General features: G+C 34.0%; 4 protein-coding genes, 1 non-coding gene and 1 pseudogene across 7 annotated transcripts; 3 read left to right on the plus strand and 3 right to left on the minus strand.

The window, feature by feature from the left end:
* Positions 1 to 57: 57 nt before the first annotated feature.
* Positions 58 to 768, minus strand: LOC18019315 (annotated as a pseudogene).
* A 1686-nt stretch (positions 769 to 2454) lies between these two features.
* On the plus strand, positions 2455 to 4512 carry LOC18019316 (protein TIFY 9). Of its 2 annotated transcripts, none has more exons than XM_006399748.2 (5): positions 2455 to 2812; positions 2915 to 3083; positions 3201 to 3415; positions 3656 to 3766; positions 4223 to 4512. In XM_006399748.2, the coding sequence occupies exons 1-4, from the start codon at positions 2701 to 2703 to the stop codon at positions 3715 to 3717; spliced, it is 558 nt and encodes a 185-aa protein (XP_006399811.1). In that variant the 5' UTR covers positions 2455 to 2700; the 3' UTR covers positions 3718 to 3766; positions 4223 to 4512. The 2 variants fall into 2 exon arrangements, with proteins under 2 accessions (XP_006399811.1, XP_006399812.1); XM_006399749.2 differs by having other exon boundaries at positions 3656 to 3713.
* A 1654-nt stretch (positions 4513 to 6166) lies between these two features.
* On the minus strand, positions 6167 to 6254 carry LOC112087009. Its single transcript, XR_002899857.1, has one exon. It is a non-coding gene; the product is annotated as a small nucleolar RNA SNORD36 (small nucleolar RNA).
* A 456-nt stretch (positions 6255 to 6710) lies between these two features.
* Positions 6711 to 9286, plus strand: LOC18019317 (putative pentatricopeptide repeat-containing protein At5g13230, mitochondrial). Its single transcript, XM_006399750.2, has one exon. It carries the CDS (start codon positions 6758 to 6760, stop codon positions 9224 to 9226), a length of 2469 nt encoding a protein of 822 aa, XP_006399813.1. The 5' UTR covers positions 6711 to 6757; the 3' UTR covers positions 9227 to 9286.
* Positions 9287 to 9291: 5 nt separating this feature from the next.
* LOC18019318 (repressor of RNA polymerase III transcription MAF1 homolog) lies at positions 9292 to 11811 on the minus strand. Of its 2 annotated transcripts, none has more exons than XM_006399752.2 (11): positions 11775 to 11811; positions 11377 to 11453; positions 11173 to 11243; positions 11034 to 11083; positions 10815 to 10888; positions 10669 to 10731; positions 10233 to 10320; positions 9982 to 10044; positions 9824 to 9903; positions 9652 to 9723; positions 9292 to 9572 (listed from the first exon to the last, which is right to left on the minus strand). In XM_006399752.2, the coding sequence occupies exons 2-11, from the start codon at positions 11406 to 11408 to the stop codon at positions 9491 to 9493; spliced, it is 675 nt and encodes a 224-aa protein (XP_006399815.1). In that variant the 5' UTR covers positions 11409 to 11453; positions 11775 to 11811; the 3' UTR covers positions 9292 to 9490. The 2 variants fall into 2 exon arrangements, with proteins under 2 accessions (XP_006399815.1, XP_006399814.1); XM_006399751.2 differs by having other exon boundaries at positions 11781 to 11806.
* Positions 11812 to 18695: 6884 nt separating this feature from the next.
* On the plus strand, positions 18696 to 26863 carry LOC18019319. Its single transcript, XM_006399753.2, has 4 exons — positions 18696 to 19775; positions 19946 to 19996; positions 20156 to 20228; positions 26468 to 26863. The coding sequence occupies exons 1-4, from the start codon at positions 18904 to 18906 to the stop codon at positions 26645 to 26647; spliced, it is 1176 nt and encodes a 391-aa protein (XP_006399816.2). The 5' UTR covers positions 18696 to 18903; the 3' UTR covers positions 26648 to 26863.
* The last annotated feature ends 327 nt before the right edge of the window (positions 26864 to 27190 follow it).

Raw genomic sequence — 27190 nt, forward strand, 5'->3', positions numbered from 1 at the left:
AAAATTGATATCTTTGCTCTGCTTAACTGATTTACCAAACCAGACTACCTAAGACGTTTATCTTTTTTTTGGTCGAAGAACAACTGATCTCATGAGGTCTCAGTTACTTGTACTGATATCACCTGAATCATCAGCTTTCTTGGGATCCAATTTGAAGAATAAGAATACAATAGAAGCAAGCTGATGGTGATGAGAAGTGAACTCATGATCAGCTCCATCAATAAGACACAGTATGTGTGATTCTTTATGTATCTGGCAAATTCGGACGCTTTTATTACATGTACGATTTTATCATTTGATCCATGAACTGTTAAGGTCCCTGAAATTTTAAGACAATTGTTAGTTTAGCTATCAGACTGAAACCAAAAGAGACACATCCTTGTAGAGTATGATGATAAGGAGAATAACTGGAGATTTTACCTGCAGTTTGCATGGAATGAGAGACATGCTTCATGAGTATTGGTTGTGAGACGGTCCATTAGACTCTCTTCGGTTACCCGAATTTCAAACTTTCTTGCAAATAAATTAAGGGCAATGGTAAATGCCAAACTCCATGTTCTTTGGCTCTAACAATCACAAAGCTAAAAAGCTAAAATATTTTTACCCTTTGAATTTCCAACATCGATGAACCAATTCCCTTTAATGCTCTTGAAATAGTCCTTACTCCTTACCAAGCCTCCCCTCTATTCCTCACTAAAGAAAAAACCGGCCTAAGATATTCACAACAGTCTGAACGTCCTTGTAGTTTGTTGCATACAAAAGCACCATATTTCACTTGACAACAACAACGACGCCAGTCTGCATATTACCTTTCTTGAAATCCAAAAAGTTCCCTCTTTTGTTTGCTTAGAAGAATAGAGATAAAGAAAATCAAAAAACTAAGACAAGCGTAATGAGCCCAACCCAAAAAAGTGAATTAAAATGTTATAAGAAATCGGAACAAAATAGCAAGGCACGGAGATTGACTGGGCCGATGATTCTCCTCACCAAATTATTAAAGGATAACAAGGCCTCCATCAAAAGCAATTTTTTTTCTGATATGGATTTGAAGGTATAGTATAGGCATGTTAGGTTGAAATTGAGAATATGAACAGTACAATGGCTAACTAATTGGTAGCATGTTATACCCAATACAATAGTTTAAATGGCTTGAGCAAAGCGGTTTAATTCTATTGAAACTCGAACTCAAATACACTATAATCAAAGAGATGCAATGTCTTACCGTTAGACTATAATGTCTTAGAGCACACCATTTTGTAAGAAACTGTAAACTTTGATTTAACTTCGATTAATTTCTTTAAAAAGACGCTTATATGTGATATGCTTATATGTGATATTGGGATATTTATTTTCGTAAATGAATATCTTAAAAAAGTTTGACTATCAATTCCCATGTGAAAGTGTTATATTAGCTAGTAATTAACATATAAAATGTTTATTTTGGCATATTTTATGAGTTGAGATAAGAAAGAAAAAAAATTGTCTAGATGAAGATGAGATTAATTAAAGACCAAAAGAAGGGCAAGTCGGTATATGGGAGGTATCTAAGAGGGGCAAGTTGGTCAGCTTGAAAAATACATCGACATCAAGTCGCCAGCACAGACAAAACGTGAGATGAATGAAATAAACAATAGACTTTCAAGGGGGACAGAGAGAGAGAGAGTGAGAGAGAGGCTGAGTCAAAAATTATAGAATGTGAGAAAAATATTGATGGAGAAATGCGCCAAGTGATATCTTGATATCAACTACATCTCAACACGTGAAAGACATGCATCTGACTCTTTCTCTTTCTCTGTCTTTTTTTTTGTGTTGTTCATATACAATATCACGAAATGAACATTCGCTTTCGATAACTACTTTCAAAATTCAGTAACCCAATTAAGGTGAACATTAGAAGAAAATGCATGTTCAGATGGTCACCAGAGCTGTATTATGCTATTTGCTGGTCTTCTGAAATGAAAAATATTATAAATTGAAGTACATGCAAAACATTACAAATACGAATACTTCCAAAAGGAAAAAAAAGTAGTTGTGATCTTGTGCAAAGAAAATTCATAAGAAAATGAAAAGGAAGTTAAAAAAATATCCAAAGATTCGAAAAAACGATACATATTATAGTAAGAAACGTACATTGTCAGAAGAACACAAGGTGACCATGTTTTGTGTTTACATACCACAAGAAATATCTTTGGATGGTCATCAAATTTGAAGATATTTTTTTATTAAGTAAAACACTGCAGCATTTTGATTGGAGTTCCGTTATTTCCGGGTGAATGATAAAAGAAAAAAAGAAAAGTATATTCATTATGAATAATAGTCGGTCATTAGGCTATTTAGCATGTGTTTGAATTACTAAACTATTAGTTAAGAGGAGGTTGGGCGCCTAATATATATATTAAAAGAAAAATAGAGAGAAACTGAAAAAGAAACTAAAAAAAAAAAAAAAGTGGATGAGTTGGAGGAGTTGCCAATTGTGCCAAAAAGAAAGAAAAGACATTAACCTCGTGCGTTATATGTGTTGTGTATCTGACGGATACACATTAAATATTCCTTTTAAAAAAACTCACATGAAAAATCCTTTTTATCATTACTTCTTCCTCTCGCGCTTCTTCCATCTCAAAAACTATCTCCAAACTCATCTCTCTCTATTTCTCTCCCTCTCTCTCTCTCTCTCTCTAATCGATCTCAGATCAAAGAAAGATGTCTAAAGCTACGATAGAGCTCGACTTCCTCGGACTTGAGAAGAAACACACCAACAACGCTCCAAAGCCTAAGTTCAAAAAAATTCTCGATCGCCGTCGCAGTTTCCGAGGTTCGTTTTCCTTTTTTCTTCCCTCTCTATCTCCCTCTCACTCTTCTCTCTCATTTTCTAAAAAATTTAAACCCTGAACGATTTTTATTTGGGAATTTTCAGATATTCAAGGTGCGATTTCGAAGATCGATCCGGAGATTATCAAATCGCTGTTAGCATCCGGTGGTAACAGTTCCGATACATCGACCAGATCTCTTTCTGTTCCGTCTACTCCCAAAGAACATCAGCCTCCTCAGATCCCGGTTTCTCCGGTCCACGCGCCTCTCACCAGGTTTTTTTTTTCTTTCTTCTTTCTTTTGGCTTTAGTTTTTTTTTTCTTTTGCCATTTTGGCGCAACAAGAAAATAATGATATTTGAAACTCAAAATTTTGAAAAAATCTTATTTTAGGCCCAGTACGGAACTCGTCTCTGGAACCGTTCCTATGACGATATTCTACAATGGAAAAGTCTCCGTTTTCCAAGTGTCTCGTAACAAGGCTGATGATATTCTGAAGGTCGCCATGGAAACAGCAACAAAGAAAGACACATCGATGGAGAAAGATCTTTCGGTAATTCCCCCGACCACCCTTAGACCAAAGCTCTTTGGCCAGAATCTTGAAGGAGGTTAGTATAAATTATTATCAATTACCAAAAAGTTACCCACACTGTTTTATTCTTCAAGAATGTTCTTAGACATTGCATGTAGTGATTTTGATAAAAGTTTATGGTTAGCCAAATAAGACACAGTTAACTAGAGAGACCAAACCCCTATCCACTCATGGTTATGAATTAGGAATTAAAAGACTAAAAGTGTAAAGATATGTTTTGTGATTAGGAATTGCTGTGTTTTTTGTGTGTGTGCAGATCTTCCCATCGCAAGGAGAAAGTCACTGCAAAGGTTTCTTGAGAAGCGCAAGGAGAGGTAATTCTTCTCCTACCATCCCCAAGGATTTTACCCCAAAAAAATATAATAAGGTTTTTTCCCCTCTCTATGTTTCATTTTTTTATTTTATGAATAAAACTCATGAAAAGTAATTACGAAGCGTGCCTCTTTTACTAATACAACTTTTAGATGCCTGCCTCTGGTTGTTCAACAAAACTCACATGCTTCTAGTTCTACGTGGATATTGTAGATTTGTAGAGTTGTACGTATATTAAAAAACGCGTGGATTATTGTAAGACTTTCAAAAACGCGTTGACTTTACATCTATCTACTCCTTTCTTTGCTACCGACACGTGATCTTAGTCAAATGACTCGGATAATTAATCAATGATGAGAAAATGCGGAGAAAACCCGAAATGAAAATTATACGTTTGTATGTTTTAGCAGAACCAACTAAAGAAAGATCTGACGTACTCTCAACAAGATTACTACTATTAAACGCGTTTTCACATTTTTCTTTTTGTTCGTTTGTTTGTTTGTGTTTGCAGATTAGTATCAACATCTCCTTACTTTCCGACATCGGCCTAAACGAAACTTCTTTCTCTTTTTTCTGATTGGGACTTGAAACCGAAATGGTCATTTCACATTCCAAGACATCGATATGCGTTTTGCATTTGGCTTCTTCCCAATCTTTTGGAATCACGACACGCTTTATATTATGTTACCTTCTAAGCATATATATATACTCGATAAATACTCTGGTATTTCTTTTCTTTTTTTAAATGATTATTATCTCCAATGAATGTCTGACACTTTGATTTTAAGAAGCGCTTTTATATATTGTGTTGTAGTTACGTTGTAATGTAGAAATTAATTCAACAAAAGAACTTCTTTCACTTAATTAGGTGCATCGTTTTTGAATGTGGCTAAAACAGTAATCGACACTAAAAGAAAATAAGGATAAATAGAATAGTATAGAAAGGTGAAGGAAGAAGAAACTGAGCTATTGTTATTATTGTAAAGGACTAAAAATTTGTTGAATTTGGAATGAACACGCCTCTTGGTTTCTCATGAAGCATCCGTTTGCGTATTAAAAGAAATGTGACAGTTAACGTCTTCTAAGAATCTGACTTTGCGTCTTTGATTACATACTTAATTTTGTTTGGTTTAGTTTGTCGTTATATATGTATAATAATGGAAAATTAGTATAAGAAACACGTGAGTGTTTAGTTATATAGTACAGTCAAGTCTTGCCGACTATTGCGTCTTTTATGTTAAAAAGTCTTCAAGTCTATAAGACGAGTTTGGTGGAACCGTAAATTGGGAAGAAGGATAATGAAAAAGAAAAGAGCTAGCGTACTTTGCGTGCCTTCTATTAAAAACCATTACCACTATCATTCAATAGTATCCATCACCAGCATCAACAAAGCATTGCTTGTCCGGATTATAGAAACAATAGCAATTGCTACACGTCGCACCACCATTTTAATGTGTCCTTACAAATGAAACCAAAATATCTTATGTTATGCTATTATTTCTATGAAGGAAATACATCTTTCTACTAATATTTTAGAAACTAGGATAGTACCTTACCTTGTACAGACGCCATACTCTTTTTTATATGCTTTTATGTATCTTCTTGCAAATGTTTTAGAATGGTATAAATTTTTCTGCATTTTGTATACATTTGTGTTTAATTAGTATTAATTAGAACAACATTTTAGATACTTGACGTGTTTCTTCTCTAAAATTTATGATTTGAACGCAAGTGTTTATACATGCTTGAAAGTGAAATCATGAGTTCAGACGATCAAAAATTGACTATGTTTTCACAAATATACTAATACATTAGCACTAGTGGCTTGAGAATAGGTGGATTTGAGACTTCGAGAGTTTTACTATGGATCAAAGCGTAAGCATATTTGATTTCCCAAAGTAAGCATTATTTATTTACATATTATAATAATTTTCCACTTTAGCCAAAAAAATTAGACAAATATGCATCGATTACTATTTTATTTTGTGGATTAACCGTAGATGGCAATCATAGTCTCAACTTATTAACCGTAAATAATTCCAACCAGTTATTTGATGTTCACAATTTTCACGAAACAGCTCAAAGCAGGATAAGGCAGATAAGAGCTTAAAGTTCAATTGTTCCCATATTATACAGCATCTCAAAAGAGTTTTACAACTCCAAACATTTTAAGTTCTGTTTCTTATGATGAATCAGATCAGCTTATCTCTAATTACAGTTTAAGTCAAGCATATAACTACCAGTTTAAGGCAACTGATCTCAACAAAGATTGATGATCACTTATCAGAACAGGTTGTGCATATACGAACTATGCTTTCCTACAGACATCGGTTGATTAAAAAGTAGATCAATATGTTGAACTGAGAGATTGAATCCTACAAAAGCAAGAGAAAACTGTCGGAAAAGCTTTAACATAATTTCGTAAAACCGAAGAAAATAAAAAGATTGAAGAACTGGAGCATCAGTTTTAAAAAGCTCGATTTATATAATCCGCATGGTTAATAGGAAGCACCGTTGTTGTGCAAAATAATCATCATCTGCTCCGATTCGTTCAAACGATTTTCAATGGCTATTCAAGAATTCAATTCCGAAAAGAAAAGGAAAATAAAAAAGACAAATCCAGCGATAGATATTATCAAAAACACTCCTTTCTATATGCAAATCCTAAACAAAAGACTAAAGACGAGTACACTTGATAAAGGGAAAAGAGATATTGCGCTGCGACTTCAAGCTTCAATAGCTAAAGCTTTCGTTTTATATAGGCGCAGGCTCACAGAAACCCTAGTTTGGATCAAAACAGGCCACATGGGCCACCCTACAGCATCTTTTGGGTTGGCCCATATATGTAATGGGCGTTTCCTTATTTTCAGAAATTGAATGTACTGACTTTTCACAATAAGTAACAAGTATACTTTTACATCTGCGGTTTCACCAGTTCGATCTACTTATCCGGTGATCAGAAAGACATTTTTTTGTTTATTGATCTTGCTTGTCAAGATCCCGACGGAGTCAAAGACGCGGTGGAAGTTCGAAGCTCGAAATCCGCATGATCGGGTTCCTTAGAATAATTAATTTTGCTGAGAGTGGTAAATTTATCCAATGTAAACGCGTTCTACAATGTGGGTTTTCTGTTCGAACCGCCGAACTGGCATTGGAATGGTCGGCTCCGATGGTCCAAGCCTTAGACTCTCATACTTACGGCACAATGCTCCGTCGCTGCATTCAGCTAAACGACCCAATTTCAGCAAAGGCCATTCACTGCGATGTCGTCAAGAAAGGCAGCTGCTTGGACCTTTTCGCTTCAAACATTCTACTCGACGCCTATGTTAAAGCTGGATTCGCGAATGATGCGTTGAAGCTGTTCGACGAAATGCCTGAGAGAAACAATGTCTCGTATGTTACTCTTAGTCAAGGGAATGCTTGTGAAGATCCCGTTGGTCTGTATACCAGGTTGCATAGAGAGGGTCATGAGCTTAATCCACACGTGTTCACTTCCTTCTTGAAGTGGTTCGTCAGTTCGGACAAAGCTGAGATCGGTTGGTGGTTGCATCCTCCTATAGTTAAGCTCGGTTATAGTTCCAATGCCTTTGTCGGAGCTGCCCTTATCAACGCTTACGCTGTATGTGGTTTTGTTGATTGCGCAAGAAGTGTTTTTGAAGGGATTTTGTGCAAGGACATTGTTGTTTGGACTGGAATTGTAACTTGCTATGTGGAGAATTCCTTTTTCGAGGATTCTCTTGAACTCTTATCTTGTATGGGGATGGCTGGTTTCATGCCTAACAACTACACCTTTGCAATGGCGCTTAAGGCTAGTATTGGGCTATGCGCATTTGATTTCGCCAAGGGTGTTCATGCACGGATCCTCAAAACATGTTACGAGTTGGATCCTCATGTGGGTGTTGGTTTGCTTCAGTTGTATACACAACTTGGAGACATGTCTGATGCTCTCAGAGTATTCAATGAGGTGCCAAAGAACGATGTGATACCATGGAGTTTTATGATTGCTCGTTTTGGTCAAAACGGTTTTTGCAATGAGGCGGTTGATCTGTTTATTCGAATGAGACAAGCTTTCGTTGTCCCTAACGAGTTTACTTTTACCAGTACTTTGAACGCGTGTGCCATCGGAAAGTGTTATGGCTTAGGCAAGCAAATTCATGGCCTTGTGGTGAAAGCTGGCTTTGATTTGGAAGTCTATGTCTCAAATGCTCTTATCGATGTATACACCAAATGTGAGAGAATGGATACCGCTGTGAAATTGTTTGCTGAGTTATCAAGTAGAAATGAGGTAAGCTGGAACACAATCATTGTCGGGTATGAGAATCTTGGTGAGGGAGAAGAAGCGTTAAGCATGTTTCGTGAAGCGCTCAGAAATCAGGTTTCAGTAACTGAAGTAACTTGCTCAAGTGCTATATCAGCTTGTGCTTCTCTGGCGAGCATGGAGCTCGGTAGCCAAGTTCATGGGCTGGCAATAAAAACTGGTAATGCCGAGAAAGTTGCAGTGAGCAACTCGCTGATAGATATGTATGCAAAATGTGGTGATATCAAAGACGCACAATCTGTGTTCAACAAGATTAAAACAAAAGACGTACCTTCATGGAATGCATTGATCTCAGGCTATTCCACACATGGACTGACTAGAGAGGCATTACGAATCTTCGACATTATGAAGGATTGCGATTACAAGCCAAATGGGTTAACATTTCTAAGTGTTCTTTCTGGATGCAGCAATGCAGGATTAGTAGATGAAGGTCAAGATTGTTTTGAGTCGATGATTCGAGATCATGGTATTGAACCGTGTTTGGAACATTATACGTGTATGGTCAGGCTTTTGGGAAGATCAGGGCGGCTTGAGAAGGCAATGGAACTGATTCAAGGGATTCCATATGAGCCTAGCGTTATGATCTGGCGGGCAATGCTTAGTGCCTCGTGTGTTCAGAACAATGTAGAGTTTGCAAAGAGATCAGCAGAGGAAGTACTAAAGATCAATCCAAAGGACGAGGCGACATACGTTCTATTATCAAACATGTACGCAGGTGCAAAACAATGGGCAGATGTAGCGTCCACTAGAAGAAGCATGAAGGAAAAGGGTGTAAAAAAGGAACCTGGTTTAAGTTGGATAGAACATCAAGGAAATGTACATTACTTCAGTGTGGGGAAGTTATCTAATCACCCGGATATAAAGCTCATAAATGGAATGCTGGAATGGCTTAACATGAAAGCAAAGCGAGCCGGTTATGTTCCTGATCGAAATGCGGTTCTGCACGATATGGACGATGAAGAAAAGGATAAGAGATTGTGGGTTCACAGCGAGAGGTTGGCTTTGGCATTTGCGCTTGTTCGAATGCCCTCATCACGAAATCGCATATTGATCATCAAGAATCTACGGATTTGCTCGGATTGCCACAGTGCTATGAAAGTGATATCAAATATCGTGCAGCGAGATCTTGTCATCCGAGATATGAATCGGTTCCATCATTTTCGTGCAGGAATTTGCTCTTGCGGTGATCACTGGTGAACTGAAGGATACGATAACATGAACACAAATCTTAACATTTTTGTCTCTTCATTTAGGGGCATTGATTTACAGCAAAGTTTGATAAGCTTATTTGCACATGACAGGGTAAAGAGTATAGTTAGGGTAATTACACAGATAAAAGAAAGCGAAGAGCTTAACCTTGGACATGGATTCACAAAGCCTAGAGACTAAAGAGCATAACATCTAACATCGATGATATACAGATTTTCTACAGACTGGAAACTCTGCATAAAGATACAGAGATCACATATCCATGTCGTCAAAGATCTCTTCATCTTCACCATACGGAGGAGTGTCGGCCAGAAATGCATCATTTGCCAGGTTACTGCAAAGAGTTGGAAAGACTTTTAAAGGAGAAGACAAAGAAAGAGACAGACAACTTGGTAGGATGGCAATCATCTAACCTTATGCAGCAGAAACGAAAACCCGCAACACGCTTCAGTTTTCGGTTGTAGAATAAGAAACAGAAAGACCATCTGGATTTGACCCAAAAGAAAACACGAAAAAGAAGCAGCCTTTTAGTGGACAATCAGGCTAAAATCTCTAGATAGGAAAAGGAAAGTTGTTGTAACTCACATTGCTCCTTCCTCGAGGAAAGGATCAGCATTAGGATTCGGGTTGTACACATATATCTCACATTCAGCTAGTTTAACGACCTGTATCACATTTGTAAGATTTAATTATTTCCGTTATACTTGCCCAGCTTCTAATGTTTCTTATTACAGTGAAGTTACCTCATCAAGAGCCTCGTAGATTACGTCAAGTAAGTAACCATCCTCATTCCTCTCAGTCCATTCCTGTAAAGCAGATAGGAAAATACATTCTATATAAGAATATGTGCATAAAAAATCTCACTCCGTTACATTTATCATCCTTCAGCTTAATGGAATGTCGAATTCGAACAAGGGGTAAGTGATTCTCCCTCGCAAAATCAACCGCTTTTCTAATTTCCATCTAACTGAAAAATAGTGAACACTCAGAATACCTTTGAAGCTTCAAACATATAGTTGTTAAACATCTGCGTAAACGTGTCCCAGCTTTCTTCCGAGAAAAACTGATGTGCTTTCACAGCGCTGGAAACAAGAAAAATAAAGAAGAGAACAATGCGATTTGTGACAGAGTTATATACATAGCTGTACTATTTCACGTTCAATCAGACACTTCATAGCAATCCACACAAACAGGTTTAGTTAATTTTTTTGGGGAAATGGAGAGAATTGAACTCTCAGCAAGCAACAGTTCGATGAACCGTTCGTCAAACCTTTTGACAACACTCCCACACAGGTTTAAAGGGGGATTATATAGCGGGTTGTCATATCGCCCAAGAAGCTGACAATGACATTACCCATAATCCCCCTCCCTCCAAAACAAAATACAAAAACCATATAGTTTTCCTTTTAGATTTACAAACACATAATTACCTGAAATCGTAGTCCGGATACATCTGATAGAGTGTAAGAACCAAGTAGATCAAAGCCTTTCGACTGAAATAAGCACCAGAGCATAGACGTAAGACGGATTTATATTACAAAAGATTGTGAAAAAACTTTGTAGCTAGATTTCTTACCTTGATCTGCTTAACAAAAGATCAACGGGTGAAGAAGAGTCAGTGTCAGAAGATTTCCCAAGATAATCGAGCATCTGAGCTCCAGGAAGAAGAACAAATAATTATAAGAAAAAAAAAAAAAATCAAAGTCAAAAAAAAAAGCAGCAGCTGTACACATTCAATGATTAAGCCCAAAACACATGCTTGGTTGCAATAGATGCCTACATAATATCAAATTACCTCATTCTCCAAACTAAGAGACAATCTCTTATCAGTTCCCGCATGTTTACCTGTCGGGAAAATAAAATAAAGAAAGAAGTTTTAGTATTTCCTTTGCATCCCAGATGGTAATTGACAGAAAACACAAACAGTTGCTTACAAGAATAAGCTTCCAAGCAACCTTTGATAGTCCTTTCCCCGAGATTTAGATGACCCAGAAAAACATTCAATCTGGAATTTAGAAAAAAAAAAAAAAAAACAATCCTTTCGAAATTCAAAAAGAGGAAGAAACCGATTCCAATATCGAAATAACGCAATTTGACAGCAAAACCAAACAAAAAAAAAAGAAAAAAAAAAGTTTAACCTGTCCAGATTAGTGTACTCCAGGAACTTCATGATATCGACCAAATTCTCCAGAAAGATGCGATAAACAGTGATATCCTAAGAATTTTTAAGAGAGACAATAATCTAAACAGGTCAGCTTGCAAAATTATTACACAACTCTCAGATCTAAGGTTTGAAAGTTAACGTTTCCAAAATCGGAAGATAAGAGCAGCATAGCATGAAAAATTGAAAACCAATTATTATTCTCAATCCGAAGCCCTAATTCCCACTAAACTATAAATACGAGACGCGAAAATTGAGAATAAAAGGAATCTCAACCACCAAAATTCAGATTCATAACCGCAAAATCTGAGAATGAGCGGCAAGAGAATTGAATTTGGCAATTCAAAATCCATAAAATTCGAGAGAGGAAAGTACCTGAACCTTAAACGGTTTTGCGGAAATGACGACGAAATTCCTCCCACTTGTATCTTCTATGGTAGTAATCTATACGCGCTAGAATCCCTCGCACGTGCGAAAGATGCGGATATGCTTTGATCCATGATGGACAGCGAAGCGTCTGAATCTCAAAGATCTGAACTGGGTGCCGTTTTTCTGCTACTTCATGGGCCGTCCGACTTTGGGTCTTTATTGAAAAAAAAGGTTGTATAATTTTTTTTTTCACTGATTCTGTCCCTTTTTTTTTGTACAACTTACTGATTCTGTCCCAAAACTTATATTTGGAACAGAAAATTCTTTAGAAGTTCAACACAGTTTTGCAATTAGTTGTTGGTTGTTGCAGGCAAATAGATTCGTTGGTATATATGTTTAGTAACTTATTCGTTATTATTATATTAAAAATAGATGCCACTGGATGATTCATGTTAGAATAGTAAGCCGAATTGAATTGTTTTTGTTTATCCAAACAGATGGCCTCAATATAGGTGGACCATATTAACATACTGATGAACCTCATTTTAGTCTTAAGACTAATCAAAGGTATGTCAATATGACTTAGCAAAAAAAATGATGTGAAAATGGTCAAGGTTTATTGTACTCTCAAACCGTTAAATCTCCTTTGCCCAAAAAACCCCAAAATAGAACTTCAATTTTATATATATATATATATAGAAATCCATCCATTTTTGAGAAAGAATCGAAACCTAGATTCTTAAAAAGACAAATTATGTTCTTTCAGAATGTTGTAGATTTGGCCACTTGAATACATTTGTTGACAGATTATTCTCTCAGGCTCCCATTCATAATTATCCGGAGCCACTGAGAGAGATATGCAAAAAAAAATAAAAATATATGCATGGTTGAGAGATGGATCTGCTATTGGAATTTTATATCTTGCTATAAGAATTTACACTCTCTCGTTTTCACCAAAAGTTTATCACCTTAACTTATTTTTAGCCATCGAATAGTTTAGTTTAGGAAGGTATATGCAGACCTATATCAGCGGGAAATAAGTGAGCCCATATATACATTAGTCATAATGGAGTAAAAATATAATGTGTACCCGAAAAGCAAGAAAGGTAGTACATATAGAAAATAGGATGGAGGTGGCAGATGATCATGATTGCAATTCTGGATGGACACTCTCGGTGATAGGCTCAATGCGAGCAACCGACGAATTATGGTTTTGTGTTTTAGTTCGTATCTTGTCCTTTTATGTCTTCCAAATATTCTCTCCGCTTATATATACATATCAACATATATATATACACTTCTCGTCAGTAACATATGATATATGAATGAAAGACACAAGGTCATAAGTCACACAATAATTTAGAAGAGAAAAAAGAGAGTAAATGAATCTGTTTCAATTAAATGGGAGAAAGCTTATTATAGCAGCCTTCAACAAAACAACAAATTTTAAAGACAGTATGTTTCTTTCATCGTTGTCAAAGAAACCGGTGAAAATTATAGAATGGCGTGACATCAACGTTGCTATTATTATATCTCATCTTGTGATTGTGAACACAAAAATATAGTATACCGTTATTTTTTCGTTTTCTATTCAAATTTTATCATTAATTATGCTATTATTAAACCAATTCCCATGATTTAGCCACTACTTATTTATTTGACATATGAAAATGATCTTGCTTTGATTTGAGCCTCGACTAATTTAGGCTAGTAGTTATTACTTTTCGACTTAAATGTTGTATATACAGTATTATGTATATCTTTTATTTTGTTTTGCATATTTTATCAACATTTTTTTGTCATTGTTTAACCAATTCCATGACTTAGCCGCATTACTTATTTGAAATTGGTCATTATGTTGCTTTGAGTATAGTGTATATATATACATATATTATATATATATACATATATATACGTATGTCAGACTCGGCATATATAATAATAACAAGAGAAAACTAGAAATAGACAAATAGTGCAATTAACTTTGATCTATGTCAGAAATTGAATACCTAAGTTAGTGGAGTTTAGAGATAGAAAAAGAGAGAGGAGAATCCCGCGTGTGCCGCAACATAAAAACATGGAAAAAAAAAATACTTGGAATCAAGAGAAAGGGAAGTAAGTTAGTTTATGCAGAAATTTGATTTGACCATTGAGCGAGAGAGTTGATAAATATACTATATATGCACATGTATCAGTATATCTATGTATAAAATCTGTAAAGGAGAATATTCGTCAAGACGTGAAGAGGAAGAGGTGGTTGTAAATGAAGGGGACATGCAATGCAGAAAGAGAGAGAAAGTTATGTTTCTTTTACAACATTGGAATGATAACTCTCCCACTCACTTCACTATATGCCTCAGAATTTACTTGTCCCAATAAGCCTGCCTAAAGGCACTTTTCTTCCAATATGCATGTCCATATTTATACAAAAAACAGCAAATTTTCGCATAACAATTAGAATGATCAAAGCGATATGGTTACGTGTACGGGTGCTAAAATGTGCTAGTACATCGTTTTCATGTATGGACTACAATTTATACACGATTTATCAATATGCTTTCTTTTCCAGTGTAGTACCATATCATGAAGTTTTTTAATTTTTTTTAAATTTATTTATCTTGTAGAATATGAATCTTGAATCCACTTTAAGAAGTATGATATATATGTGTAGCGATGAATTTTTACATTTTCCTGTTTAATTATTATGTTCTAAAAAATTATCACATTGCCCAATAAAAAAATAATATCAGAATATTACCGATCGGGTGATGACAAATTGTCAATCCTTGCGGTATATCAATTCACTTTTGTTTTTTAGACTTTAAAAAAATGTTCTCGATGATGGTTACAGTTAAAAGAAAGTCGATTGAAGTACTTAAAGATATCATCAATTAGAGAGCTCTTTTCTCTCTACTCGGGTCTTAGGTCTTCCGGTTCTCTTCTTGATCCGTCTTGTATAATTATTCCTGCGATTTTGTCTTTACTCTTAGTTAGCCCCATGAATATTATTTCTTAGTACACACGCATACACTGGGATATAAATTACGTAATATAATTGTCGTGTATAAAGACTAAGGTCTATTGGAATAGATAAAGACTACGGTCTATTGGAATAGATAAAGTCTGCCGAATTAGCTACTTATACTTTTTGTACTATATTACGAAGTTAGTTCCAATCTGATATATATATATAAAAGGGAATTTTAAATCGCATAGTCACGTTGACAAGAAAAATTGAACAAACCATACAAACTTGTTACAAAACAAAAAAAAAACATACAAAACTTAAGTCGAGGCAAAGAGTTATTGTTTGTGTATTCACCTAAGCTCAAACAATTTTACATAATTCTATTTTCGGTGTCTTGTTCCTTTATAGTAAAAAGACTTCGGCTTTATGATTTTCCTTTCCAAATTCTTTTAAAAGACAAAAGGGATACAACTCTTTTTTTTGGTTTGATTCAAAGGCTAAGTCATTTCATGCCCCATGCAATGTCACAAGAGGCCACGCCTCTGAACCTTTTCACTTCCTCTTTTCCACCAAAAGCTGACTCCCTCTCTATGCATGTATGTATGTCCTCTTGATGTAATACACTCTTCTTTTTTTTGACCATGCACTAATGTTGACATCTAATAGTGTCTTCCATAAAAAAAAAGGGTTTCTTATTAAAGAAGTATGGTTGAACATAACTGTGTAACATTACTTCTGCTAATTAATAGCATGCTGGAATGTGCATACTGGCAGCAATGGAACCATTAAAAACTCACTGAAGTGGAAGACGCTGTTATGTCTTTATGATCATACTTATTCATATATGAATGCAATTTGAGCTTCAGATGTTAATTTGTGTTTGCATTTATTAACGTATATAAATTTCTAAACGAACCCACAATTTTCACCATTTGAAACAATTTTCCTAGTATTGACTCTCCACTCCAGAGAATCACATCTCGGCAAAGCTATATAGGTCACTCGGCCTAGATTCGCAAAAGTCACTATTTCTTAATTAACTTTCTGTTCAAGAAATCGTTTTGAAATCTATAATTTGGAGATTTGAGATGATACACCAAAACAGTCATTATGACGCTGCTCCTTGCTTCTCAAGTCCGTCGAAATCTCCACCTCGTACGAACTGCTTCGATTGATTCTTTTACCGTCAGAGTTCGAGCTCCAGCCATAAAGCCACATAGATTAATGAGATGTCTTGTAGTACTTTGAGATCTTCAAAATGAGCTGAATTAGCCTTCTCTTCACTTTTGTATTAACTTCGGCAGACGGTTAGATACTCTTTTATTTTCAGCTGAGTTATAGCATGTCTAGCTCGAACACTTAAGCATTTTCTAGCATAGTGGTTTTCAGTCACTTAGTTCAACATTATTTCAGTATATATCAACAAGAAGTATTTTGAGTAGATTTGGATCAGTTGATTTTTCTACTTATTAGAGAAACGTATAAACACACAGCATTGTTGGGGAGCACATGGTTCTTAACAGAGAAGTACAATTCGGTGAGAAACAATGTCTTTCAAAGCATCACAAGGTCTGTATGTTTTGCTGTATGATCTGGGGAAATGAGCTTTTAACCGAAAACATCATCATTTTCGGTGCATGCCAAATCCCCCTCGGCGTTTTTTTGTGTATTTTTAATCACTGACTTAAATATTCATAGTTTTCATTAAGGAATAATTAACTATTATTCTTGGGATTATTAAAACACTTCATACCTAAATAATTGAAATGTGACAGGTCTAATGTCATCATGCCTCGCACTCCACTCGTCTCGTTTTCTGGCTTTACTGAAAATCACAGCTTTTATTTAAACCCCAGAAGTACCAAAAACATATTTAAAAGGGCAACTTCTTTATCTAGATAAAGAGTAAAGACAACACACATAAGCATAAGTAAAAACAAAAACAAATTTACGTATTATGCTAATTATAATTTGACTCAGTCAACTCGTTGAAATATATTTCTAATCTAAATATTTGTGCATGCCACCTTTTCGATTCGTAAGAGACAATAGTGATTGGTATGTCTTTAGCTATAGATTGAAGTTCATATGTGAATTACAAGCTTGAATTTTATAACTTTTATAGTAGTTCTTTTTTTTCAATTTTTATTTTTTTCAATAGAGTTACGAATGTTAATTTTTTTTAATAGATATGGAGTTATCTACAAAAAAGTATCTTTGTTGTTTCGGAAAAAAATTACAATAAGTTATTTTACATGTTTCTATTTTTGTGATTTTTTTTAATCTGCATAAACGAAGATATATAGATAACTACAACTGGTTAGAGTAAAGAATTCAGAATATATATATTATATATATTATATGCGCCATCGAGGAAATTTATTGGTTTTGCATCTGCTGAACAATATACGTCAAATAAGACAAAGTTTGAACTAATAATAAGGTTTTTTGTTGAGACAGCTACCTATTAATAATAAGAATTCAGAAGTCATAAAATGGTGTCGAGTATGTATGCATGAGTGAACATATATTATATGTAGTGTAATCTGTTCTATATACGTGATATAAGCTGTACTTTATATCTTGCATGACATATGCTAGATAAAAGGATATTAGTTGTAAATTTGTAATATATGATAAGATATATATATTGAAGAATATACTACTATAGTTCGATCTCTTGTAGTATTAATATCTTTTTTTTTTTTGCTAAAATTGTAGTATTAATATCTTATGTACGTTGAATAGGTTTGCGAAATATTTCAAAACTATTGTTGGCTTGGTGACGCCGGTAATATGCTGGTTTTCTTTGATTTTAATTATTTTATTATTATTGTGGATTGAGTCCTCCATGCAGCTAGATTGGTTCAATAATGTGGAGCGATTTATCATCTTCTTGGAATGATTCTGATTAAGCAATGTGGAGCGATTATAAATGAATTCTCTAGAAATTTTAGAATCTTAGAAGATACATGCACGCACTATATACAAAGATTCAAATACCGAACTATTCGTTTCTAGGAAATAATAACATCAAATTTACCAAAATCTGACGAAAACTGAAAACACAAGTTCGTCGCCAGTCATTGTTTTATATGTTTTTTTTTTTAAACTAGAGAATTTGATTTTTACATTATCGTTATAACTTTTTCGTAGTTAATAATGTATGTGATAATAAGATTTTCTCTACAATTTATCTAAAAATGAATTTAATTCATTAAAACTTATATCATGTTAACTATAGGAAACTATATAGTAATAAGATTTGATGGAAGACTTTTTGCAAAATATATAGTTTGTGAACTTATTATAATATAAGCTAATAAATGGTAAGAATTTTCGCAAGGTTTTATAAAGTTAAGAGATTACATATACAAAATCTTATGTCAAAAGAAAAAAATATTAACTCTGAGTAAAAAAAAATCAATTGTCTGTCTCAGTTATGAATGGTTTAAAAGTCTTTTCGTGGACTTCCAATAAAAATTGAACGATAAAATTAGTAGATTAGCCTATTGTTGATGATGCAAAAAAAAAAAATAAGAGAAACTATTTAACATAGCTTGGGGATAGTGTATACGTACGTTTTAAATGATAACAATTTTGGGCGACAGGAAAAAATGAGAAAAATATTTGAATTCCGATATTTTTCTTCCAATTTTTTTTTTTAAAGCTATGTGTATATGTGGTGGTGCACGAAAAAAAAAACATTTGTCTAAGACTAAAAAATATGTACCGAGATTGACCGCATAAGAAGCTTTTCATATAACTAGTGCCCATTACTCTGTATAATTGCAAGATTGACCTCTCTCTCTCTCTCTCTCTCGATTTTACTCTCTCCCTTTCTCTGCAACAATTTCATTTCCGCAAGATTCCAAACAAAGAGAATTGATAGAAAGAGAGATTTGCACAATTTATTCTATCCCTCCTCTTTTCTTCTCCTATCATTGATACAGATACTCTCTCTCTCCCTCTCTCCCTCCCTCTCTCTATCTAGCTCCATGGCTTCTCCGGTCTTCGACCATTTCTTGAGTTCTCGATCTCTGGTTCCCATCTAAGAACCCTAATTATTCTTCTCTCCTTCGTCTCCCCTCATGTTGAGATCATCAATAACGTTTTGTGTCGCTCCTCTCCGGCTTTCTTTGGCTTTGCCGGTCATCGGATTCTGCTATGGTTCCTGCTGCTGAATCCTCCTCCTCCTCCTCCTCCTCCTCCTCATCGCTTCTTCTTCCATGTGGGCTTTCCAACAGTTTTGCTTATATGAGGTTATTACACAAAGCTCATAATATCTCTGCCGGCTCTGAGGACGACGACGACAACAACAAAGACATTCACTTAGGATCTTATCATCAAGTAAAAGTTAATCAACACCAAGCTTGTAGGAGAGATTGTAGTTCCATGGCCGATCAAGAAGAGCCGAGGAGTACGACTTCTAGGTTAAGCTCCAAGGACGACGACAACGACAACAACAATAGGAATAACAATATTAATAAGAACAACGAAGCCGAAGATCATGAGATGAGACAAGAAGGCTGGCTCCGGTTAAGCTTAGGCCACGAGGAGGATGTTAAACCGGATCTCAACCATCGGCAACAGCATCAAACCGATCCAACGGCTAGGAGAGACTCTTTTCTAGAGCTTAATCTATTCTCTGGCGGTTCAAGTAGAGAAGAAGAAGCTGGTCTTCCATTAATGTCATCACTCTTTCATCATCAGCATCAATCCGGAGGGATGATGATTAATCCATTGATGTTCCCTACCAGGCCTGATCAGGAGATGATTGGTTCTTGGGCGGCTGCTGCGGCTGCGTTTAGAACGCCTTTTGTCCCACAAAACCTAGTGCAGTCATCATCATCATCTGCTTCTTTGATGATGCCATATATGGGACCATACTTTGGTCGCTCCAATTTTCAGCAGCAGTTAATAGGGAATAATATTAATCCGGATGTGGTGGCTGGTCCGAGCTCGAGTTTCCGAGTCATTGATCCTCCTAGACGACCCCATTCAGGCATTTGGTTCCTTCTTCAAGCTTCTCAAAACCAGTAAGTGCTAACTTCCTAGAGACTCTAAGTTATGTAAGATCCACAATTTCTTAATCACAAGACTAATCGGATTTTCAAGATTCTTATTTTTTTTAATCAAAAGGTGTTGTCAAGATCATATATTTTTAAGAGTTTTAAGTTCTTTGTTCTGACATTGGTGAACGTTTTAGGACAAGAGAACCATTCTTGCCTCAGATACCCAAAAGCTACTTGAGAATCAAGTAAGTATTCGTCGTTTTTTTAAGATTCTAACATTCTCATTCCCATTAATTAATAAGAACTGACATTTTTTTGGTTAAGGAATAAGAACTGACAGATAAAACGACGTTAATTTTACTAAAAGTTTATGGCTGATTAATTTGTGTTCTTGGATTTGGTAGGGACGGGAAGATGACTGTTCGACTATTGATGAAATATTTGGTGAATAAGTTGCGATTGGAGCACGAATCCCAGGTTTTTTTTTAATCTCATCCCATCTCTTTAATTTCCTTTTCTTTTACTTTCTTGCTCTAGATTCCATGTACACGTTGCTTGCCGTAACTACAATCTCCTTAGTTTTTTTTTCACTAAAAAAAAAAATCTAGAACATTACATTAATACCTTTTTAAGCATTAAAGATGATGAAAATAGTACGATAAAAACAGTAACATATTAGCAAAAGAAAGAAGAAAACGTGGAGAGGGTACATTCATGGGGGTTGGTGTAAGAACATGACAACAACATCGGAACTAAATTGCCACAAAAGTGTCTCCATGTTAATTAGGTCACAAGTAGATGTCGTTGCTAGGTGTAAGCCGTTTTGTTCGTTCTTAATTTGTTTTATATGGTTATTATCCATAGATTGATTTTCAACCTTTTTCAAAAATTTGTCTTACTTGCTCCTTCCTAAAGCTTAGGGGTAATTGACTAACGGTCGTGCTATTAATTATATAGTGCCTAGTGTGATCAACTTCTCATTAGAGATGAGCGCATCCTTTGATTTATTTATTTCGTACATTATATTTATCCACCTACCAACCTATATATACACAAAGGTTGAATTTTAGAAATTCATTTCCGTAAAATGAAAAATATTTGTGTTACGTTTTGAAACGTTTCTTTCCCGTTTTAAAATGTTATCAGTACATTTTAAAACAACATAAAATTAGAAACGCAAATGTCCAAAAAGCAAAAACTATTGGAAAGAGCATTTATTCGTCCTTTCTAATATATAAATATATATGTAGATTGTAGAGCCAATTTTGAAATCTTAAAACATAAGAATTTTAGGATACTCTACTGATAAAATAAGAAGCACAAACATTTTAATATAAGTAATGTATTTACTGTTTTCGAATATATTATTCTATTATAAGTTTTTAAGTTTTAACTCCACCAAAAATTAAGCACAGGCTCACATAACCGAAAAAATTATCTCACGTATTTTTGAGAGATATTGATTATGACTTCATACCGCATCGTTGAAAATACTCAGTTTATGGAAACCAATTGTATATATGCATGTCACATACTCACATACCGACATACGTACATGAACATGACACACCATATATATATACACGTACTCACGTACAACTGTTACTATAGCTAAATCGCACGCTTCTTCTAGAGCTAGTTAATTATCTCCAATGATGAATACAATAAAGTAACTTCCTATCATATGCATGCTGACTTATTTAAAATTTCACGAGTCGAATTGATGAACCAAAAGTGTCCTTTCCATATTTTTTGATGAAAGAAATAGAATTCAATCCCTACAATTACGTACGAAGCTTCTCGTGCAAATTTTAATCATTGATATCTGTGCATTTATGCGCTCGCTTACCCATAATACGCTATACAGTAACTTTTATGATTGTTGAATTAATAATTACAATTTTTATTGCCAACGAATAATTACAAAAAACAAAAAAAACGAGAGTCTTTTCTATGCTAAGGTATCACTCAATGTTTAGTAATTATAATGTGCATGGAACGTCATTAATGGTGTGCTTTTGACAATTATCAAACGATGAAATATTGCTTTCGATACGTGATCCCTTTATCTCTATATTTTTTTTCTATTTCCTTCTGATATTTCAAACACATTCGAAGGCCGCACACAGGTAGATGAATCTTATGGACGTCGTACGAAATTGCATGAGAATCTTTAATAAACATTTTAAAAATCTTTGATATACGTGTGTTTATTTTTTTAAAGAATTTGCTAACTTGCGTTGATCCATGCACATATATATGAAACATTATAATGCATTGTAAGAACTACTTAGAAATGCATACCAGTTTATAAATAAGATTTAAATAAAATAAAAACAAAAATCCTTAACGAGAAGACAAATTTTTAATTGAGAAGATCTTCGATTGTTTAGAATATAAAAATACTCGTTACGTGTAAGCATGTTTTCGTGAAAGGCTGAAATATTCTTTAGAAGCTTAGTGGTCTATTAAACTTAATTAATTTGGAAAGCAGATAAATTAAACTACAATATTTAGGTCAACTCAATGTTTAAAATCTACCCATATCACTAAGTTTTCCTCTTTGTTGCATTAAGCCTTGCCATGAAGCATGAAAAATGAGACGAGGCAATCAGTATAAAATAATATGTGGGTGTGAATATACCTGTACTCTAATACATAGTAATTAGATATGTGACATGTCCATATCTTGATCAAATAATTAAAATTTTTTTGACAAGCTGTTTAATTATTTCTTGTCAATTTCTTCTGATCTATACAAAATAACATAAAAGTCAGTCTAAGGTACATATATGATCAAACATTGTAGATTCAATAATTAGCTTATATCACATATGAAAATTGTAATGTGATAATCAAATAGCATAATAGTGCGGATATAAAGAAATGCAGAAGGATAGCATACGACTATTAATCAGCTAATATATCAGTTTGGAAATAGATCTAATTAAACACTATTTTTGATTTTTCTTAAGATTTGGTTTCAAGTATTTATCTAACCCCGAGAATAGGGTTACGTCTACAAGGTCATCATGGGTTGTTCTTCAATTAGATGATCATTAATTAAAGATGCAATTATGTTGATTCGTATATATTTATATATATGTGTGTATATATTTTTGTGTGTGTAAATTTATTAATATAAATCAAATACTATAATCATGATGTGAATGTGTATATAATTGATTTGGGTAGGGCATGGGTATCGATAGTGAATAATAAATATGAATGTAAATATGTAATGATTAGGCAGCCATAATCTGACTTCGTGGAGGCATTGTTCTTCCATTTTTGTCTTTCTCCCTCTTTTTAAGTTTCCTTTGACTTTTTAGACGTAAGAAAACAAAAGGCTTTAAAAGCTAAAAGTATTCTTTTTTTTTTCTTTTTAACATCAAGCTTAAAGTATTCTATAGATTTCAACTTTCCTTTTGCAGCCCATGAATTTTTTTTTTTTCAACTCGCTCTTCATTCCATAAAATAATTAAAGAATCTCTCAAATGAAAATTACTTTTATTTTTTATTTTTTATTTTTTCATATTAATTACATATTTTAAAAATTATTACAGCCCTTTATTGGTAAAGAGCGTGAAACACTTGTCTCTCATTTTTTAAAAAAGGTATTTAAATAACCAGGATATATAATCTCACTTGTTATTTTATAGAAACTTTATCGTAGTTCACCATAGATTAAAATGGTCTTCCAAATATTTAGATCGGGTTTGTTTTCATGATGAAACATGTTGGGTTGGATTTCTGGTTACGATTTTAATATATATTTTCTGCATGACTTTTTGTATGTAGATTGTAGACTATAGTTTTACTCTTCTACTTCGATATAGAAAAAACATCCCAAAAAGGGAAAGCTTTTGATGGTTACTTAGTATTTTTAACATGTTATATATAATATGATATGCCTAGAAATATTCTTCTACTTTCACAATCCACATACAATTAAATTGATTAGCATATAATAAACTTGGCTTAGCGAAACCGTCATGCTTATGTTAGAAGTGGCTCATCAACACCAATACCATCTGTCTTTCGCCTTGGTTTAGCTAATTCTTTGTTAGTGTCTCTTGTAGGACCCTTTCTTCACAAAATCCCTATATAAATCTGGTGCTTGAAAAACCTTTTCCCCATCAATCATACTCATATGCTCTCTAAGTGCTGCACTTTCTCAAATAATTCCATATCATCCATCCACTTCTATCTATCTAGATTTTAGATGTTTTCCTTTTGTTTCGAATCACACATCGATATCGTGTCTTAAGTTCTCAGCAAGACTTTTTAATTAACTCATACAGTATATATATTTTATATAAAAATGCATTGGTATTCAAATCTTTGTTCCGGCTAAATCTCGTAAAACTAAGAGCTGGGATGTAGTGATCAAACCAATTGGCAGATGTTTGGCCCACGCATGTTATCTCAATCCCATAATGGACTATTCATCTTCCGAAAAAATATTTACAAAATTCACAGTACTTTTTTTTCATTAATTTGAATATCGCAGAGAACTCCCAAATTCTAGGTACCATATTTTTAAAATATATACAGGCAAATGTGTTTTTATAGGCTAGTAAATGTTATTAAGATAATATGCTGGTATCCTATATATATACTGTATATATGTTTGATAAGAAAATAATGTATTTTACGTCGGGAAAAAGCAATGCATGAAGTCGCCTTCAACAACAGAATCATTGCAATTTGCTGAAAGAAACTGCATTTTAAAAAAAAAGAACAAAATGGCACTAAAGGGCAGATAAGGAGCCATGAACATGATATCCTTTTAAGTTAGTGATGCGATGCATGCAAAACATTTTAATATATATGCATATCCGACTACGGCTCATGTGGTCCAATTTATATTCAAATTTACAGAATTTACTTATGCGGGTCCTTTAATAAATAAAAAAAAATCAAGATGTTGATATGTGAGATAGAACACCACTTTCATAAGTTAATTATTGTAGAATGCTAAACCAAAGAATATGGATAATTTATAGCAATCGTAGACAGTTTACCATTGGTATGGTTTAGATATTTAATAGAATGTATCTAACAGCATCAACTACATTATAATGAAAATAGTTTATATACATACACATTATATATATATACCCACTAAATTAAAAGACAGATTTTTTTTTTTCTAAAAAAAAGACAGAATTTTTTTTTTGTCTTAAAATGTTTTTTGGGTCGCAAACCTTAGTCAGCAAAACGTAGACGTGCATGAGGTGATGGTGAAGTTTCATGGGGTAGTGTCTCCATTGAGCTTCCTCCGTTTAGAAATTAACGTTTATCGTTTTCGGCACAACAATATTATCTTTTTCAGTTTTATCTGCAACTACATATACCAAATATCATAAGAATAAATATATACGAGTAGGAGGGAAATGATAAATAATAGTTGTAGAATAAGTTAGGACGGTGTGGGTCTTAGGACTAGACAAAATATTTGTTAGATTCGGTTTGATCAGTTATCGTTTTGATTTGATCTGAAGAGTTAGGATATTCATAATTTTATAGATCATAAAAACTACTAAAATACATGATATCCGCCTTGTTGCATTTGAAAACATATTATGGATTAGATCTAATTATAAGCTTTGATTGGTAACAGTTTTTCGGAATGTATAACTATAGAATGGCGAAAAAAAATTTACAGAATGTAATAAGCGACTTAAAATTCACTTTTTTGCTTAATGAATTATCATTTATATTTACGTTAAGCAAAAATGTAGACTATCTTTTCATATATTATTTTTCATTCTGCAGATTTTTTTATTAGCAAAATATTTGCAGAAAAGCGTTTAAAAACACAATTCCACCGATTATCAATCAAAGCCATAAACTTAAGTTTCCTCCCTTTGTGCACTAGAATATTCAACTGAAACACTGAGTTCTAGATTTGACCTTAAATGGACTTGTGAAATATTCTTTACCATGAATTGAATCTACTGACACATTACGGCATAACAGAAAAGTCTACGTAGAAAGGAGTCGTTGAAAAATACAAAACGGGTAGGGAAAAAAAGGATGCGCCACGAAATGATTAAGATTTTTGACATCGTGGGTACCATTCCAATTTCAAAACTATGATCAAGTTTAATTATATGTGAATATGTGTTGCGCATAGTTTTCTTTTAAAGTTATTATATGTGAAATAATGTGGTGGTGGAGTCAAAGTAGGTGATGCTCGTTCAAAAAAAGCATTGTGTTTAGAAAATCAGGAATCTCTTACAAGTAAAGTAGATATGACATAATTACGGCATTGGGTAGGCATCTTGACACGTGGCATTTTCATCACCCTCTCCTCGTCACCCCTACGATGCAATGATCTCATTAAACCCACAATTTATTCCGTTTTATCACATTCACACCCAAATCAAATAACTATAAAAAATCATTTTATTCATAAATCCTTTATTCCTCGTAGACTTGCAAAAAAATAAACTCTTTGTTAAAATATCTGCTTTTTTTTGGAATTAGTCGTATGCTTCAGCCAAATTATAGATAATATGTGCCAACTTTTTCTAAAGTAAATTCTTAGCTTTAGCTCTGTTTAACAAAAAAAAAATTATTAGCTATGGTCTATATTTTTGTGTGTATCAATTATCACCTGTTTATTTTTTGTGTATAATGAGTAGTAATCTATTTAAAGGACTAATAGTGTTTTTTTTTTCGTGGTAAAAAAAAAAAATGAAAAGCAGGTAGAGATAAGATGCAGAGGGCAAGAACTGGAGCCAGTGTTGACACTACAACACGTGAGAGATGCAATCTGGAGAGGAAGCAGAGACAATTCTTCTCTTTCACAGAACCTTACTTTGCTTTCAAACTCATCTACCTCTGATCATCTCATGGTCCTCCATTATGGTAGGACTCTTTCTTAATTATATATATATTTTTTTGTTTTTTATTCTCTATTTTATTTATTTATTTTTATAATAATAACACCATATTATTCTCAATAAAAATAACTGCCCACCCTTTCTTATTTTAACTCAAGAGCCCACCTTCTTCAATTGGTTTTTCCCCTCTTCCTTTTTTTTTCTGTTTTTTTGGCGGGTGGTTTCGATTATTGATTTTCCTTTTAAGCCTTTTTTTTGGGTGCGATTTGTCGAAATATCGATCTAGAACGGAAGAGTATCTAATTCGGTAGGAGTATATATGCATGCCCCGATTGATGTTTTTATTGTTATATCTTCTGGGGTTGCGAGTAACATTAACAGTTAACCCATGAAAAATGTATTCAATATCTGTATACGTTATTTTCATGCTATTACTGTTACTACTATTGCTGGGTGACTTCTTTTTGAGATAGTTATTAGTTCTTGTCTTTATTGTTTTGTCTGAGAAATGGGCCTGGTTAGGCCTATCACCGTTTCAACTCAATGTCAATCTGGCCATTTCTAAATCTCAGGCCTTTTGGGAAA

This window comes from Eutrema salsugineum, unplaced genomic scaffold (assembly GCF_000478725.1).
Source record: "Eutrema salsugineum unplaced genomic scaffold, Eutsalg1_0 scaffold_2, whole genome shotgun sequence".
Taxonomy (NCBI): Eukaryota; Viridiplantae; Streptophyta; class Magnoliopsida; order Brassicales; family Brassicaceae; genus Eutrema; species Eutrema salsugineum.